This window comes from Oculina patagonica, chromosome 1 (genome assembly GCF_052425735.1).
Source record: "Oculina patagonica isolate OP01 chromosome 1, crgOcupat, whole genome shotgun sequence".
Lineage (NCBI taxonomy): Eukaryota > Metazoa > Cnidaria > Anthozoa > Scleractinia > Oculinidae > Oculina > Oculina patagonica.
The window spans coordinates 29,929,199-29,945,726 of record NC_135758.1 but is presented as its reverse complement, the minus strand read 5'-3'; the positions used below and the strand labels follow the sequence as shown (position 1 = coordinate 29,945,726).

The 16,528-nt window shown below is 38.5% G+C and overlaps 2 protein-coding genes across 3 annotated transcripts in view; one reads left to right on the top strand and one right to left on the bottom strand.

The window, feature by feature from the left end:
* The first annotated feature begins 410 nt into the window (after positions 1-410).
* LOC144663181 (uncharacterized) lies at positions 411-11,000 on the top strand. Of its 2 annotated transcripts, none has more exons than XM_078524112.1 (3): positions 411-552; positions 9,486-9,759; positions 10,680-11,000. In XM_078524112.1, exons 2-3 carry the CDS (start codon positions 9,488-9,490, stop codon positions 10,726-10,728), a joined length of 321 nt encoding a protein of 106 aa, XP_078380238.1. In that variant the 5' UTR covers positions 411-552; positions 9,486-9,487; the 3' UTR covers positions 10,729-11,000. The 2 variants fall into 2 exon arrangements, with proteins under 2 accessions (XP_078380238.1, XP_078380235.1); XM_078524109.1 differs by lacking the exon at positions 411-552 and adding an exon at positions 4,915-4,988.
* Positions 11,001-11,562: 562 nt separating this feature from the next.
* Positions 11,563-16,528, bottom strand: part of LOC144662599 (uncharacterized) — a 56,582-nt gene continuing 51,616 nt past the window's right edge. The window contains exons 13-19 of the mRNA XM_078523463.1: positions 15,946-16,151; positions 15,497-15,681; positions 14,411-14,779; positions 13,694-13,905; positions 12,848-12,888; positions 12,653-12,749; positions 11,563-12,477 (exon numbers count right to left, since the gene is read on the bottom strand). Coding sequence (XP_078379589.1) covers positions 12,294-12,477; positions 12,653-12,749; positions 12,848-12,888; positions 13,694-13,905; positions 14,411-14,779; positions 15,497-15,681; positions 15,946-16,151 — 1,294 coding nt within the window. The 3' untranslated portion in view covers positions 11,563-12,293. The remainder of the gene's footprint in view (positions 12,478-12,652; positions 12,750-12,847; positions 12,889-13,693; positions 13,906-14,410; positions 14,780-15,496; positions 15,682-15,945; positions 16,152-16,528) is intronic.

Sequence of the window (16,528 nt, the reverse complement as noted above, 5' to 3'; positions counted from 1 at the left end):
CGATTCCATCATTAAAGAAACAATCGAAAGCATACAGATGACCCTTGCGGGAAATCTTCGGCTGTTGAAAATTTCGCGGTCAACAGATATTTTATTTCTCATTGAAATTCCTTTTGTTTGTTCCGACTCAAATGCATAAAGTAGCTTGTTCATTAAAATCAACCACATGTACTGCAGTGATCAAACTAAAATAAAGTTTATAATGTACTTTATGTTCAGGCTAATATGCAATGTCAACAGGTTTACCCAGAAAATGTCGAACTTAGTGTTGAACATCGAATTTATTGTCGGCCCGTGGGGTTTATTCTGGATACATGTCCGAGTTATCTACTCTCATCCGATTGGTTAATAAACAATCGAACTGAGTGGTCCATGTAATTGCTCGCACATGCGCACATGCGGTCTAAAAAAATTTTGAAAAGCATAACATTGACATTCCAAGACTTTTTTGTAATATTTCGTCTGATAGCTGGGTGTTACTGGGGAATTACTGTCACAAATTAATCTCAATTGCCTTCATTTCCCAATGCAAGAAGCAGCTTAATTGACACGGTAAGAGCTCAGTTTTGAAGCCTTTTTTCTGATAAACGTGTTTGGCGTGAAAACATACTTTTTTCAAAAAAAGCTTCTACCATTTCTTGATTCGGATCATTCGGTGTCTGCCCCTGTGTTTTACCGCATAGAATTTGAATTCCTTAGTATTCCGTGTTCGACATGATCGGCAAATTAAAACAGAGAAAACTGCCAGAGTGGTTTCAAAAGTGTGACGTGTTACATCTTGACTGAGGTACAGGATTGCGGAAAACGAATTTAATGTTTTCTAGAACAAGGCATGAGACAATGGTCTCTATAGTTATTCAATGAAAGGGAAATAAGTATGTCGGCGTTTGTAAATTAACGTTCTGGAAAGTCGCACCTTGAAGGAGGTGTACATTAGTTCATGTTCGTTCTAAAAGTTATCTACCGGATAAATAACTGGTTCAAAAAGCATAGATTGTTGTTATTTTTTGCTTTAACATCATAAGCGCCTTGAAAACTTGCTTTAATCTCTCTTGTAGCATAGCAGATCTTTATGGAATTTACTCGCAGGCAAGATTTTGAATGTGCCAAATGCCAATATTGAAAATGTGAAACATCTCAGCCATGTCACTACTTTGTCTAAGTGGTTATCAATTGTTCCCGGTGTTCGAGTTTTTTTGGTCGACCTTGGCTTTGCCTCTGCGAAAAAAAAGTTTAAGTGCTTCCCTTGTTATATTGTTTGTTATATTATTGTTGTCTGCTTGTATTGTCCATGTAGGTGTTTTTAGGTTTTTATGGTTTGCTTTTCACGATAACCTTTCGGTACTTATGGTTCAAGAACGTTACCCAATGACATGACTACCGTTTTAGATTAGTTAGTAGCATAACTTGAGTGAACAGTAGAAAAGGAGTGAATAGTATTTAAACAGTTCAAAGAAAAATCCGTCCTTCTAAAAGCCGTCTTACTGAAGTTCAACACGTCACAATGGTAAAGTTCGATTGGCTTTACTGGATAAACCTCTGACTGAGAGCTTTACCTACAAGCTCCTACATAATGGTCATTTTAACAAAATAAAATAGTTGTTGCGTTGTTGTGGTCGAAAGAGCAAAATGATACTTTTTTAAGTCAGTTTTGTATATTAACAGCAGCGTAAAGATCAGAAAATTGCGGCATTTGATAAGTTTCCGCTATCTTATTGATCAATAAAGCTAAAGAGACAGGTGCATTTTTATATAACGATAAAACAGAACACTTTTAGAGCTAAACCTCTTTTATTTTTAAAAGTTCCACCCTAACAACCTAGGAGGAGAGAACTGATGATTTTCCACTAGCTGCACAAAACAATTAAGCAAAAACCAAAAAATAATGTTATATGCACTCTGGTTAAAAGGATGAGATTATTTTCTGGACGTGACGGGCAGCTAACTGGAACATTCGGCGAGTACGTACTAATTTCATAGAAGTACGTCACTAAGCCCTCCCGAGTAGGCGTTATAGTTAATTCAGGCTTTAAGACTCCCATCAAGTAAACTTGAAGTGCACTTAAAGTGCTCTTGAAGGTACCCTTGTGTGAACGGGTGATTAATAATCGCTTTGCATTGTGATTCATAGTCTCGCAGACGAGGTAATTAAAGGATGAAGTTGGATTGCTTTTCTGTCATCTTTTTTTCAGGACTTAATTTCATTAAATTGCTATATATTTAATTTGGAATCCAACTGATCCAAGGGCCGTAGGTCCGTCATTCGTAAGACAACCGTTGTTCTATATATTTTATCAGTGGAGATTCTTACTGCGAACGACATGAATACAAATCATTCTCCTTCTATCGTTATTATAAGTGTTGACGAAGCACTAAGTAATAACCGGATTGATATACTATAAATCTTTTTCAGATAGATCAATGTCAGCAGCTTTTATCAAAGCGGAATACCATGGCAACCACAGACAGAATAAAAGAATGTGTTCAAAAGTCACGCGAGCAATTTTCAAAATAACAAATCGTGCCGGACAGTGCAGAAGGGCTTAAAATTAGCGCAGTCTTCCTTAGGTGTAGACGGTCGTCATTATATTGTTCAGGCCTAATTTTTTTTCTAAGTACAACCAATTAAAATGAGAAAACTGAAGTTGCTGAAAGATTGGGTTTACTCTATCAAAACGTTCAATTTGAATTATTTTCAAATGTGCTCCAAATGAAGCATAATGTGGATAATATCTTAAATTCAGAAACCGTGACAGAAATTTAACACAAGCTTAAGTACATGTACAACCACAGGTAGCCAAAGCTCGATATATGAGTACAATAAAGATGACCTTTGTATTGTTTCGTAATTCGATCGATTTGCATATTTATAAGGATTTCGCTTTTTGCTCTTGGAATCCGGAATCCAGGCCTTTGGAATCCGGAATCCCGCCTGTGGAATCCAGAATCCAGCCTCCTGTGGAATCCGGAATCTATCATCAGAGCACTACAAAAACTACGAAGCTAACCAGAAAGCGAACGTAAATTTTTGATATTTGGTTACTAAATTCAAATCAAGTTCTAAATCAACACGGCGGTGTTGTGGTCTTTGATCATCCTGGTAGGGCGCATGCATTATTTGTTAAAAAATACCATTTTATCATGCTGCGTTTTGACCTTTAAAAATTGAAATTTATACCAAGAGTAACGCAATGTCTCTCAACTGTCAACAATGCTCACAGGAGGTGTTTATCCTTTTCGGTTCCATGCGGAGCTCGCCATTCTTGTGACACAGATGAAAATCCCTGTACATTTTCCACAAATTCGGTAATAGTGAAAGCGGTAAAAGGTAAGTTTGATTGACGGTGAAATCTGGCGAAGTTAAACCACTAAGAAGTTTTGTCCAGGAAGTTCCCCTGTGGAAGTAACACGACTCCCAGGTGCCCTTTCGATTCGGCGATCGAGAAATTCTCAGTTCGAGCTGGTTCTTCTTGTCGTTTGAGGAGATTGAAATACGTACGGAATTCGAGATGGGGAAGCATTAGCCTGTGAACAGGCTCTCCGGTCGAGGATGCATTAGAAAACACTAAAAAATGTATATTTCTGACTTGGTGTGGATTGTGGATTTTTTGCGATACATCAAGCGGATTCGCGGATCTCGAAAGTACAGCAGATCGCAGATAAGTCAGGGGCACCCAACAGACCGTTTCGGTGAATATCTGTTCGGAAGACTTATAATGGCCTACGATTTTCGGATTAAAGTGTGATGAGAAAACTGGAGTTCTCTTTAGCTCAAACATTCGTGACATGGGGAATCACTCTTGTCGGTCTTCGGCGATATGTTGGCGAATTGTCGGGAAAAAAAACAAGCAATTGCATCCCGATCTCGGATGCTTTTTTCTACTTGTCCTCTAGTGTATGTAGGAGTTCCTTTTGTTAATTTCTGGGGCAAAACCGATGCGTAATTTATTAGGTGTCGTTGTTTTCAATTAAATCAGCTTTCATCGTTTGCAGTTTTACTTTAGATCGTTGATAGTGTAACAGAATTTTTCTAACATCACCTTACCTTACCTTTACTTAAACACGGCTGTCTTTTTAAAGCTCAGAGAAGCTTGTGGGGCCGTGTTTTCCCGATCGAATTAGAATTTGGCAGTAGTGTTTTTTTTTTTTCGGCACAGTTGCTATTAATTGATACTGGAAATTGCGGGAGTGTAATTTTGAACGCTTTCCTTCAGACGCCACATTCACAGATGCGAAAGTAAAGCTACGTCAGTCTGTAGCTCGCTTCTTTTAAAGCCAGTTGGGTTGTTATTTTCTTCAGGAGGTCTCTAATCTGGGAATCACAATTACTCTTATACCCGTGTAATTTGTTCGCTCAAGAGTTAAAAGAATGCCCGGTATAATAAGCAAACATGTCTCGCGTTGCCAGAATCTTATAATGATAACACTGACATATAAAAAGAAGAGAAGAGAAAGGAAACATTCATCTATTTCTATTTTATAAACTATATGATATATACATAAAATTTATGATCAAGCGGCCACGTTAATTTTGAATTCTTGTAAGACAGCCGCCGTTGTCATGGTCGAAAACTAAATGTTTTTTTTAACTTGGCAATATGAATGCAAAAAATAATGTCTTTTAGTGTTATTTTTTTTTCTTAAAAGCAACAGAAAACGCATAGAATTGAAATGAGTCTATGGGCCTGTTTACATGATTCCGGAATGCTTTTTTCTATTGGTCCTCTACTGTAGGTAGGAGTTCCTGTTGTTAATTTCTTGGACAAGGGACATTGTTCTCTCGAAAGGAACGAGCCATTCATGTGAGACCTTGGGACAGGGTCTACCCGATCCCCTTAGGCAACCAATAACCTTATTCGAGATGTCATAACAAAGTATTAGAAACATTACATTTTAGCATATTCCCCATCATCACTTGAATTAAATAACCGTCCTCAAGATAGTACCCTGTATGCCTGTACGCTGTATCATTGCCGGAGAAAAATCAGGTAAGATCAGTTGAGGTCCCAAAGTTAGTTTTCAAATTTGTTTCTTTGCACAGACTTAACGTGACATATCAAGGCTGACCCAACCGTTAATAACGCGAATCGTGGAAAATGCGAAAACCGATGCGCAATTTTTATTTTAAAACGTATTTATTAGGTGTCGTTGTTTTCAATTAAATCAGCTTTCATCGTTTGCAGTTTTACTTTAGATCGTTGATAGTGTAACAGAATTTTTCTAACATCACCCTACCTTACCTTTACTTAAACACGGCTGTCTTTTTAAAGCTCAGAGAAGCTTGTGAGGCCGTGTTTTCCCGATCGAATTAGAATTTGGCAGTAGTGTTTTTTTTTTCGGCACAGTTGCTATTAATTGATACTGGAAATTGCGGGAGTGTAATTTTGAACGCTCTCCTTCAGACGCCACATACACAGATGCAGAAGTACAGCTACGTCAGTCTGTAGCTCGCTTCTTTTAAAGCCAGTTGGGTTGTTATTTTCTTCAGGAGGTCTCTAATCTGGGAATCACAATTACTCTTATACCCGTGTAATTTGTTCGCTCAAGAGTTAAAAGAATGCCCGGTATAATAAGCAAACAAAGTCCCAAAGTTAGTTTTCAAATTTGTTTTTTTTTACAAGTACAAATGGAGTTTGAAAGATCAGAACACTAAGCATGACATCAAGTGGTGCAAAGTTAATCAGCCTAGGTCTTATTCGAATATTACCAAGAGATGTAATTTGTGTTTGCGGGAGAAATGTTTCATTTTATGTAAACCGGAAACGAGCCCGTATCGTGTTGCAGACATGCTAGGAAATTTTAGCTGGAAAACGTTATCAGGTAACTACCTTATTGTTACTTATTTTCGCGGGAACTTAATTTTGCGAAAATGGAACGGGCATATTTCGCGGCACTTAATTTTCGCGATTTGTATACGTAATTGGACTACATGCTGTCCAATTTGGAAATAATTTGATGAAAAAAATTCCGAGGGCAGCCAATTTGGCTGTCAGAGGAATTTTTTGAATCTAATTATTTCCAAATTGGACAAGCATGTAGTCCGGTTACATATTAATTATATAGCTTGTAGTCAGTCAATCCCACACTGGAAAGTTCGTATTTGATACGCCGAAGTTCTGGAGTCAATCCAGCGTAAACAATAACCTTTTTTATATGTCCAGAACGGGAAAAACATTCAACAATAGTAGGCATAACACAGCACATGCAACTCACTCAAAGCATTATTGTCTTCACAAATAAAACTTAAACAAAACAGTGCAATTTTATTCACCTGAGTTTGCGAAGCTTGCTACAAAGTGAGTGAAAACACTGCATCAATCAATGAAAGTCGTAAACAAAGTGTCCGAAGAGCTTTACAACTTCTTGAATCTGACATACTCCTTTCCACTATTTCGTTCATACTTCATGGCCGTCTTTTCTTTTCGAATTTCAGCATAAACGACAAAGAATTGCATCTAGCTCATGGCGATGAATATCTGACAGATTTCTTGCTTCGCTTCGCTGCACTTACGTTCACCAACTAGTTTTGTACTATTAGAGGCGTTTTGCTCTTAGTTTTTGCTTCTTAGTGTAGCTAGCTCCTCTTCTGACAACGTAGAAAATTTCTCTTTGTTGTTACTATTGCTGAAAAGCTCAAAAGGAATGGAAAAACGTAGCAAACTTGCCTTAAAAATTCCGCCATTTTCAACTAACAATGCGACAAGTTTACCTGGCTGACGCTATGCTAAATGCTAATTGGCTGATATCCGTCACATGTCGTTTTTCCTGCGATTTGATTGGCTGAGACAAAACTGTCCAATTTTTCTTAAATTGGACAGTTTGTGCATTTTACCTGAAAGTCCTAATCGAAACTATCCAAATTTATAATGGTAATAGGACTGAGTGGAGTCCAATTCGGTCAGTAATCATACGAATGATTAACAAAATCGGACGACCGCGAAGCGGGAGTCCAATTTGTTTAATCACGAGTATGATTACAGACAGAATTGGACGACACGAAGTCCTGTTACCAATTAATCAAAACTATGACAAAATTTGAGAAACAAACTAACCTTTAGTCAAATAGTTTAACGTTCTTATAAAAACTGCAAAACATAACAGTTTACTCAACAAAATGCACAACAACAGCGCGCGCAAAATGACGCGTACTGTCCAATTACACAGACATGACGCGTAAACTGTCCTATTACACTGTCCAATTACAAGCATGACGCGTACACTGTCCTATTAGTGCTCAAATCGGGCTGCTGATAACCAATCACCGATCGAGAATTTTGTTATAGTTTTGATTAAATCCCTAATTGGACAGTTCTCAGAAATTAAGGAAAAATAGCTGCGCCGACAATATAGGATTTACTGACAGCTATATAATTAGGCCAAAAATACGTAATTAGCATAAAAAATACAATAGAAAACGTTTGAAATTAATTTTCGCGGGTCTTTAATTTAGCGATTTTTTGAGAATCGCGAAAATCGCGAAAATTAAGTCCCGCGAAAATAAGTAACAATAAGGTAGTGATAAAGTTCCCGCGTGACGTGACATGTGACACACAATGTATTGTATTGTTCTGTATTTTCAAATTTCTTTCAATGTAACCGTTTTTTCTGGCAGTCCCCTGATGATTGCCTCGCATGAGGCTTGAAACTTAGAGTAGCGATTAAACAGATTTTAATGCCTTGGTTGAAATCGACTAAAAACAGATTTAACCTGAAAACCAATTTGACCTGCAACAGATATTTAACGAAGTCCGGATCACTTTGGTCGGTTTTCGTCGGTATGTTGGCGTAATTGTCGCAACTGACAAGCAGTGAAACGAACCTTCTGAAACAGTTGGCATAAGAAGCAACATCTACTTTCCGTTGCAGCGAATCTATACCACACAAAGGTTTCATGTAATGCGGATTTGGACTTGAACGAGAACAGTGGCGAATTGATGGATTTGGCCCAAAAACGGCACGGATCGTCGGATTAGCGTACCCCGATTCATCTCCTCTTTAAGCAATATATCATTTTTACAGCAATATTTTAAGCGCTGAACGTTTATTTTCTTCTAATTTTAAATGCATTTTCCGGTATCTGAGAGAGTGCCCCCGGACCCCCTAGTTACCTCACGCTTCTTCACTCAAACTCTTGATGCGCGGGACTGCGAGCTAAGTTAGCGTATCGAACTGTGAAACAGTATTTACGGGATTAAGTAGCCTGTGTACAGCCGTCCCGCTCCCCTCAAAAAATCGGGCTGGGAACGGTTCCCTCCCGATTTTTTTTAGGGGAGCGGGACGGCTGTACACAGCTGGCTAGGGATTAAGCTTTTTGCATGGAATTATAAATGTAAGTCCAGCTGTTCTTTGTTCTATAGAAATACGTGCGTAATTTCGAAGTAATCAATATTGTAATTTAATTGACTTTTTTTCTCGCTTTACGCTCTACGTTTTTACGTATATTTAAATTTAATATACTAAAAAAAAGAAAGAAAATAGACGACATCACATCTTAACAGCTGAATATGCTATAAAAATAGCGTAATCTGCTGTTGAGGTACCACTAAAAAACAGATTTAAAAGGTGTGGAATCCTTAATCTCGCACCTTTTGGAATCCGGAATCCTCAGGCATTGAATCCGGAATCCAGTCACTGGAATCCGGAATCCACGATGCGGAATCCGGAATCCAAGACTCTCTTAGATTCCCTTAATTACATGGGGCGAAGGATTTGTATGGGGAAATAAATATAGCCGAAAAGAACGAAAAAATATCCGTTGAATTACAATAAAAACCACTCACCTTAACTCCTTTGTTGTTCCCTTTGTGTGCTGTGAGGTTTTTCAGCCGATTTAGCGCGATTCCAGTGAGTTTTAGTTCCACTGCCTTCCTCTCTATATGTAGAGAGGCCTAGAGAGGAAGGCAATGGAACTATAACTCACTGGAAATCGCGCTAAATCGCTCCAAAAACCACATAGGAGAAAGAACAACAGACAGAGGACTTTAGGTAAGGTTTTTTTTATTAAAAACAATTCCAAATTACAACACTCACACAACGCTGAACAAAGATCACACGATCTAGATCTCACATAGAGCTTGGGGTACCTGTGGTACAACCATAGTTAATATAATAGAGGGAAATGGTTTAGAAGCCGGGCAAACATCAAAATGAGCAAACAAAGAGACCAACATTTAGGTCGGAAGGTCCATGATTGTCCATGGCAGTGCACATCTTTTGTTTATCGCGCATAAACTTTGCATGAGTTACGTAATCGCAATGTTTTTATTGGTTAGTTGCATGAACACACGTAACCACCGTTGTATTTTGTCACCTTTTGTGCACTGTCAACACCCAAAATAGTAAACAAAAACCTACAACAAAGAACTTTGCCGGCTTCATAACTGTTTCCCTCTATTAACTATGGTACACAAACATCTATATCTTTGACTATGAGACTAAACCGACAAACAAGCTTTAAAATTGTTTGTTGATACTTTTCTTTGAAGGAATGTTGCCTAAAGTCACAATTATAGCCCTTGTATTGGCTCTGTCCGCCATTGCTGAAGAGGCTGCAAAATTAACGGATGAACAATCTTCATCTCATGAGTGTCACCCCAGGTACTGGTGCATGAAAAAACGACAGTTTGACACAGACGAATGTCCTCGAGGGTTTGTGTGCCAGACAAAACGAAGTACTGAAGCTTGCCCGCCCAGATATTGGTGCCGAAGAAGTGAATTGGTCATAGATAGAGAGACTGATCCACGGAGCTGCCCATCGGGGTAAGAATTCTAATTCTTAAACCATACACTTGAAACGATACGTACGTATTTATATCCAGGCAAAAGTTTCTTCTCAAATACGATTTCCATTCAAGTAGTTTATATCTCAGTATAGACTCACACGCAGTCGTTTTTAGGGGCGATCGTACTTTTGCGATTACCCCTAAAAACGACTGTTTGAGAGTCAAAAGCTTATCTCAGTACAGATATAGCAAAAATATTGCAAGGGTGTGCAAGACTCACCAGGGTTCTCTAGGCTATTTCGCGCGCTTTCTTGTTTTGGTGCACAGCATAGTGGACGGTTGTTGTACATGTGGTTATTTCTAAAAGGGCGCCAAATTCAACCTGTGGTATGGATCTTGTGTGTAAGCGATATTTGCCTGTAGGATGAAATAAGCTAGGAAGTTTGGTGACACATCCATTGAAGTTATTTGTATGTTATTATTTGTATGTTGCTGCCTTGATTGAATGTGTTTTGAATGCTAACTCGACTGCAATAAAAGCAATGTCCGCCTGTCATAAGGAGTAAACGAGCATAAAACAACAACAACAACAAATTAAAGTAAAAAGATAAATTTACTATCAGGTTGTACAGTTACTTGCTTGTTTACAGTCTTATACCTGATGCTACATCTCTGATGAGGAGCAGCTAGGAATGGCACAGTGGCAAGAGCGCTCGCCTCCCACTTATGTGGCCTGGGTTCGATTCCCGGACCTGGCGTCATATGTGGGTTGAGTTTGTTGTTGGTTCTCGTCCTTGCTCCGAGGGTTTTCCACCGGGTTCCATGGTTTTCCTCCCTCCACAAAAGCCAACACTTTTAAATTCCAATTCGATCGGGAACAGTGGATGAAGAGCCACTCTGTGGAAATACCACTACAAATTTCCATTTATTTATTGTTTTATTTTCTTCTTTTTTTAGATATTGGTGCAAGCGACGATCAATTTATTCGAAACTCTTTCACGGTTGATAGCAACGACACCCCCAGGGAACTGGTATTGAAAGATGAAGTCAACATCTTTTCTACAACGCTAATATAGCTGCCATAGGAATCAAGGGAAAGATAAATACGAATTGATAACACTTAGACATACTTAAAATATAGATGATCTCGTTTGTACGCGATTAAATGTAAAATAATAATGAAAAAATGCATTCCTGAAGTGGTAATAGCTGTTAAAACTCGTTAAATTGTCACGTAAGAAACAAACCGCAATTAAATCATTTTTCTGCACTCCTGAAGTCATCTCCGTTTTATTGTCTTTATTGATTACCGGCTACACTAAGTCCTAAAATTACCTGGAAGTATTCCATTCCATATTCAGCATACTCTCTGAACAATAATATGTACTTCAAGCATTCAAAAATCATTATATATACGTTGTGGTATTAAACGATTATCATATCCAGTGATTTTTGCTAAAGAATAATTTTACACCTTTAACGAGCAGTATAATTTGGTGGACTAAAACTAGTTGTTACCAGTCTTCAAGCTGTCATACGAGTCTCATGCACTAATCTTACGTGACCTTCAAAATTACAGATACTCTACGTCAACTACACACTCCTTAAAAAATTTACAACATCGTCAGTACTTTTAGTTACACAGAAACTCAAAGGGTTCATCTTTTGTGAGATTAGTGGGTGAAAGATCTGACATATTTGATTTGAGAGGGCATCATCATGGAGGATGTGGGAGGGTCGGGGGGCGGGGGGTTATGAGGCCCCGGGCACACGCACTACATTGCAGTGTGTGCACACAGACACGCAAACGGTTGCTAATAATACACGGGATTTAACGATATATGAAGAATACTTTTATTTAAGAGTCAATCTAAAATAGCAGTAAACAGCCACTACTTGGGAACATTAAATATAAACTAGTAAAAGTACTAAAAATTTTGGGGTATATCTACAATTAAAAAAATATTAAAAGTGCTAAAAATATTTTCGTGTTAAAAATTTAGTTTAGACCATCAAACACTACCTAAAATACAATTAATACAATGATCGTCGGTCAGAATTTAGTTTAAGTAAAACAAACGGATTTTTTTTGCCTGAATGAATGTATTGTTGGCAGATCTCTATTGCGCGATAAAAAACAAGGGGCGGCTGACTCGTAAAAGGGCGTCTAAAGGGACAACGTGTCTTACGTTAGCCATGCAGACAACAGTAATAATTTCACAACCTAACTATCCAATACAACTCATAAATACGTTGTTACAAAGTCATATTTACCAAGAACGTCATTTTACTTTGCTCGAGCTAAAGCTTATAAATCTTATTCTTTTAATTTGTCTTTCGTTTTTTGACACTTTAGGACCATTTAGGTAAACAAATGACGGTTTTTTGCAAGCTTTCGTTGTTCGCATTCAGTTTCTAACTTTGAGCACTCGTGACAAAGCGTGACGACGTAACAAAGTAGTCACGCCTTTTGCATGCCATCAGCTGCTTAGCAACTTCGAGACGATCTCAGTGACTAGAATTCGCTATCAGCTATTGTTCTTTCTCCCGATTGCCAGTCCCTTTCCGCCGCTACACCGTGACATCTTCATCAGAAGGATTCGCGTTGACGTAATATGCCTTTGACTCATCAAGCGATTCAAAATCCAAATACGGAGTGTCCTCCTGCATCATTTGTTCCAGTGATCTCGTCGCACTTTCAAATGTGGGTCTTTCACTGGGCTCGTCCTTCCAACAATCTAGCACCAGTTGATATCTGATAAAAGGAAGGTTAGATTAATATCGTTTATTAATTGTGTAAAACAACTACTGCGCGTAGTGCTCTGCGATGGGTGGGCAAATGTAACTATAGCACAGAGGAATTTAACGAAAGCATCTCAGTTTTTTCACGGACATAACGAGTGAGTTCGTAAAACTGGTATTTTACTTACAGTTTGTCAGAACACGTGTCCGGTTTCTCCATGCGATACCCTGTCTTGAGAAGATTGTGCAACTCTTTGTTGTTTATTCCAGGATAAGGATTTCCTCCTGTAATGAAATTATGTTACAGATTAAAGTAGGCATATTGATATTGGCACCAGGACAGGAAAAGTGTCCAAATAGAGAATAGTGAAGCATGTCCTTACCCATTGTGGAAAGTTCCCAAAGAAGAATTCCAAAAGACCACCTAAACAAAACGGATGAAATAATAATAAGATTTACCCGCCTTTGTTAAAAGTGTCCCGTCCTTAAATAATTTTAAAAGTATGATAATTAGGCATTATTATTTGTAAATTTTATTTTTTAGAGTTTGTTTTCTTTAGCTTTAGTGTTAATGCTTTTTAAAGTTTTTATAAACATTTGTTCAAATTTTTAGATTTTTAACACTTTTATCCCGTAAAAAATTTTACCGTTCCAGGGCCCCAATAGATACCAGCCTCGTTGCTGAATGTGCCACCCTGGTTAAATAAAGTTTCCTTACCTTACCTTAAGGTTAACTTTACCATTTGGTTTAGCACAATCATAAACGGCCTGTGATACATAATCACTAGCGTTAAAATCACTGCTAAACTACCTAAACCACCTAACTCATTGCCAAACTACCTCAAGCTTGAGGGTTACATGCTCTACTAGTAGGTCACAATGCGATGCCAGGACCAGAGAAAAACTTGAGAGTATTCTTGAGAGTAAACAAAAAACTTGAGAGTAAAATAAGACAAAAAGTTTGACAGAAGTTCTTAGGCCGGGGCCAAACGTCGAACTTTACAAGAGTCGAACCTAATGCAAATGACCAAAAACAATAGGTTTTGCCCATGTGAAGTTTGACTTTTGGCCCGAGCCTTAATTATCTTAGTTAAAGGTTATGATTGTGAAGGGAAGGGTACAGAAGTTAGAGCTTCTCAGTTTCACAGTCCATCGAATAGCTTTTAGTTTTTACGTTTTAAAAAATGTGAAAGTGAATCGTCTTACAGCAACATTGTAATCAAACTTACACATCACTTTTCGTGGTGTATTCACTGTTGTAAAGTGCTTCAGGCGCCATCCATTTCACCGGTAGCTTTTTCCCTTTCTTTAATTTGTAAACGTTTTCATGGGTTTGTCGCATCAATCCAAAATCAGTGATTTTTACAACTTTGTCTTCACCAAGAAGAACATTGCGGGCTGCTAAATCACGATGGACAAATCCATTGCTTGTTAAGAAGTTCTGCATATAGACAAAGAAGGGAATAAGTAATGAAATTAGTACTTGTCAAGAATACACGCTGGCGGCGCGCGTAAACTTGAAGAAAAAAACCTCGAAATTTACACCCCTGAGCAAAACGACGCGTATCCCCGTCCCTTTCATTTATAAGATCCCCCCTCGACTAGAAAGATTTACTTCTAGATGGAAAAATTTGGCAAGATAAACGCGTCCAAAAGGAAGTCAAACCTGAGGTACATTGTTTTTATTAGCTGTTCATAATTTCTCTTGGCTCTTAACGTTGAAAGGAGGAAGGGGAGGGTGAGGGGATGGTGAGGGAAGGGAGGTAAGCAGAAAGGAGAGCCAGTCCAGTTTCAAGATAAGGTTTCAGAGGGAGTGCTTTATTAAATAAAATTGCCACTAAGAACAGCAAGAGACGTTTCTTATTTACATAACACCGCTTAGACTTATGTCTCGTTTAAATTATTTTTGGAATTTGCTGCTCCAAAACTTGTCAATAATAACTAACCATTCCGCGCGCTATTTGCCACGCGAAACTAAGAAGATCCTTCGCTATAAAATCCTCCTCCTGTTGCACAGCATCATGCCGGGTATTCTGAAGGTATTCAGTGGACTCTTTACTTCCCTCCACGTCTGGTTTGGCTTCCTTTACCTCGTTATCCTGAGAAACAGGATCAAGCGTATAACGACAAGCCGAGTCTACAAGATCATTGTTTATACCATCCACGGTTGGTTTGTCGCTGTGCGCTAACTTCTTGCCTTCTCCCTCTTCTCTCATCAACAGTGCTTTTGATTCATCATCAACGCTTAAGTGTACTTCATTTGCATCCAATATCAAGTGACTTCCTTCATTGTAGTAATGCTTTTCATAGCTTTTCTACATGCAAGATGAAATTGAAGGAAATTAGTCGCTGCGTTTCTACACATGATGTCAAGAAAACGCGCGCAAAGTATGAGCCGTCAATTCATTGTAGAACAGGGCAAAAAACGGACAGAGCAACAAAATGGCCGGATTAAACGATCCAAACTTTGACTTGCTTTCTTTTTTTAGCCTTAAAAACAGGAGCACCCAACGAGACAATGTGAACACCGTTTTTAATGTAATAGGTGTCCTTTTGTGCGATTAAAAGCCTTATTTTTTAACACTAAAAAAAGCGTATCTTTTCGGATACGCTAGCTAAACTTTCACACTTTAGAAAATTTTTGGGCATTGGCGGTTAGATAGATAGATAGTTGCCTTCTCGATAATTGTAGCTGGCCTTTTTTCGTACCCAAAACAACATTTTTCGCTCTCCGTAAACAACAGGCATTACTTTGCCCATGTCCCGAAAGTTTGAGCTAAAGAAATCTCCAGTTTTTTATCGCACTTTAATCCGAAAATCGTAGGCGTCCTAAACAGATAAACACCGAAACGGTCTGTGGGGTTCCCCTGTTAAAAACATAGTTAAATTATAAATCCCTTATTCTATGGCTTAACATAATTATAATACGAGCGGACATTTTGCTCACTACGCAACTGGCTAATATCCGCGTGTATCGTATGTTAACCAATCACGAATAAGGTGTAAAAATGGTGTAAACACTTTCAACCGACCTGTATTCTCTTGTTTCTAAGCCAGCGCTGTAGATCTCCGTACGGAACATATTCTAGCAATAGGAAAATGGGATCAGAGTTGACCCAACAGCCAACCATGCTGACAATATTCCTGTGTGAACCGATCGCTTTCATGATTTCAATTTCTTCCAAAAGCTGGTTCCTTGCTTCCTCGTCTGCTGTGTCTAAGATAAAATTATATGTATATCTGAGCGTTTTCGCAAGTTTGTGCCGCTAGGTTTTAACTTAGACTTTTGACTGCCTTTTGGGCCCTTTTGGTCACCGGTACTCTGGCAAAAAGTGTTAACATAACTCACCCCTGGGTTTTACAAATTTATGGCAGTTACACCAAATATTCCGGTCTGTAGTGTAAAGTTATTTTATGGAAAAGAATTGATCCATTGACCCGGCTTTGTTGATGACTCAGAAGAGACCTGAGAATCACTTACCTCCTAAAACTTTAACAGCTACTGTTCGGCCTTCTTTGAAGTCGACGGTCTGTGTTCTAGTCTTGTAAAACACTTCAATTCCAGGGGATTCTCTGAACGTGCCTTTAAACACTTTACCAAATGCCCCTCGACCAATCTCTTCCTCAAAGACAACCTGTTGGGGTAGAACTTCCCACCGCCAAAGAGGAATTATGGTGGACTTGGATCTGAAGAAAAAAGTGATCAGTGATCTTAATGACTGACTTCCATACACGCTTACCAAGAGCTTCGCTGGAAAATAATCAAAACCTTCTGCGTTTTAAAAAAAGGGGGAAGGGGGCGCTCTCTCGTCCTATTTTTTCAGCAAGAAGTTGCGGCATAAAAGGGGCCTGGCATGGCCATTGTCAGTCAACCATCAAAACATAAACGGCTGACAAATAATCTGCGCAATTTTTATAACAGTTAAAGATAAAATTGTTCATTTTTGCTAAAACATTTTCAAGTTATACCACATTTTTGTCAGTGGTATATTTTGGCGTCATAAGATTTTGAAGCATGTTTAGTTTGCAGGAGGCTTGACTTCGCGACATGTGATGATTGCAAA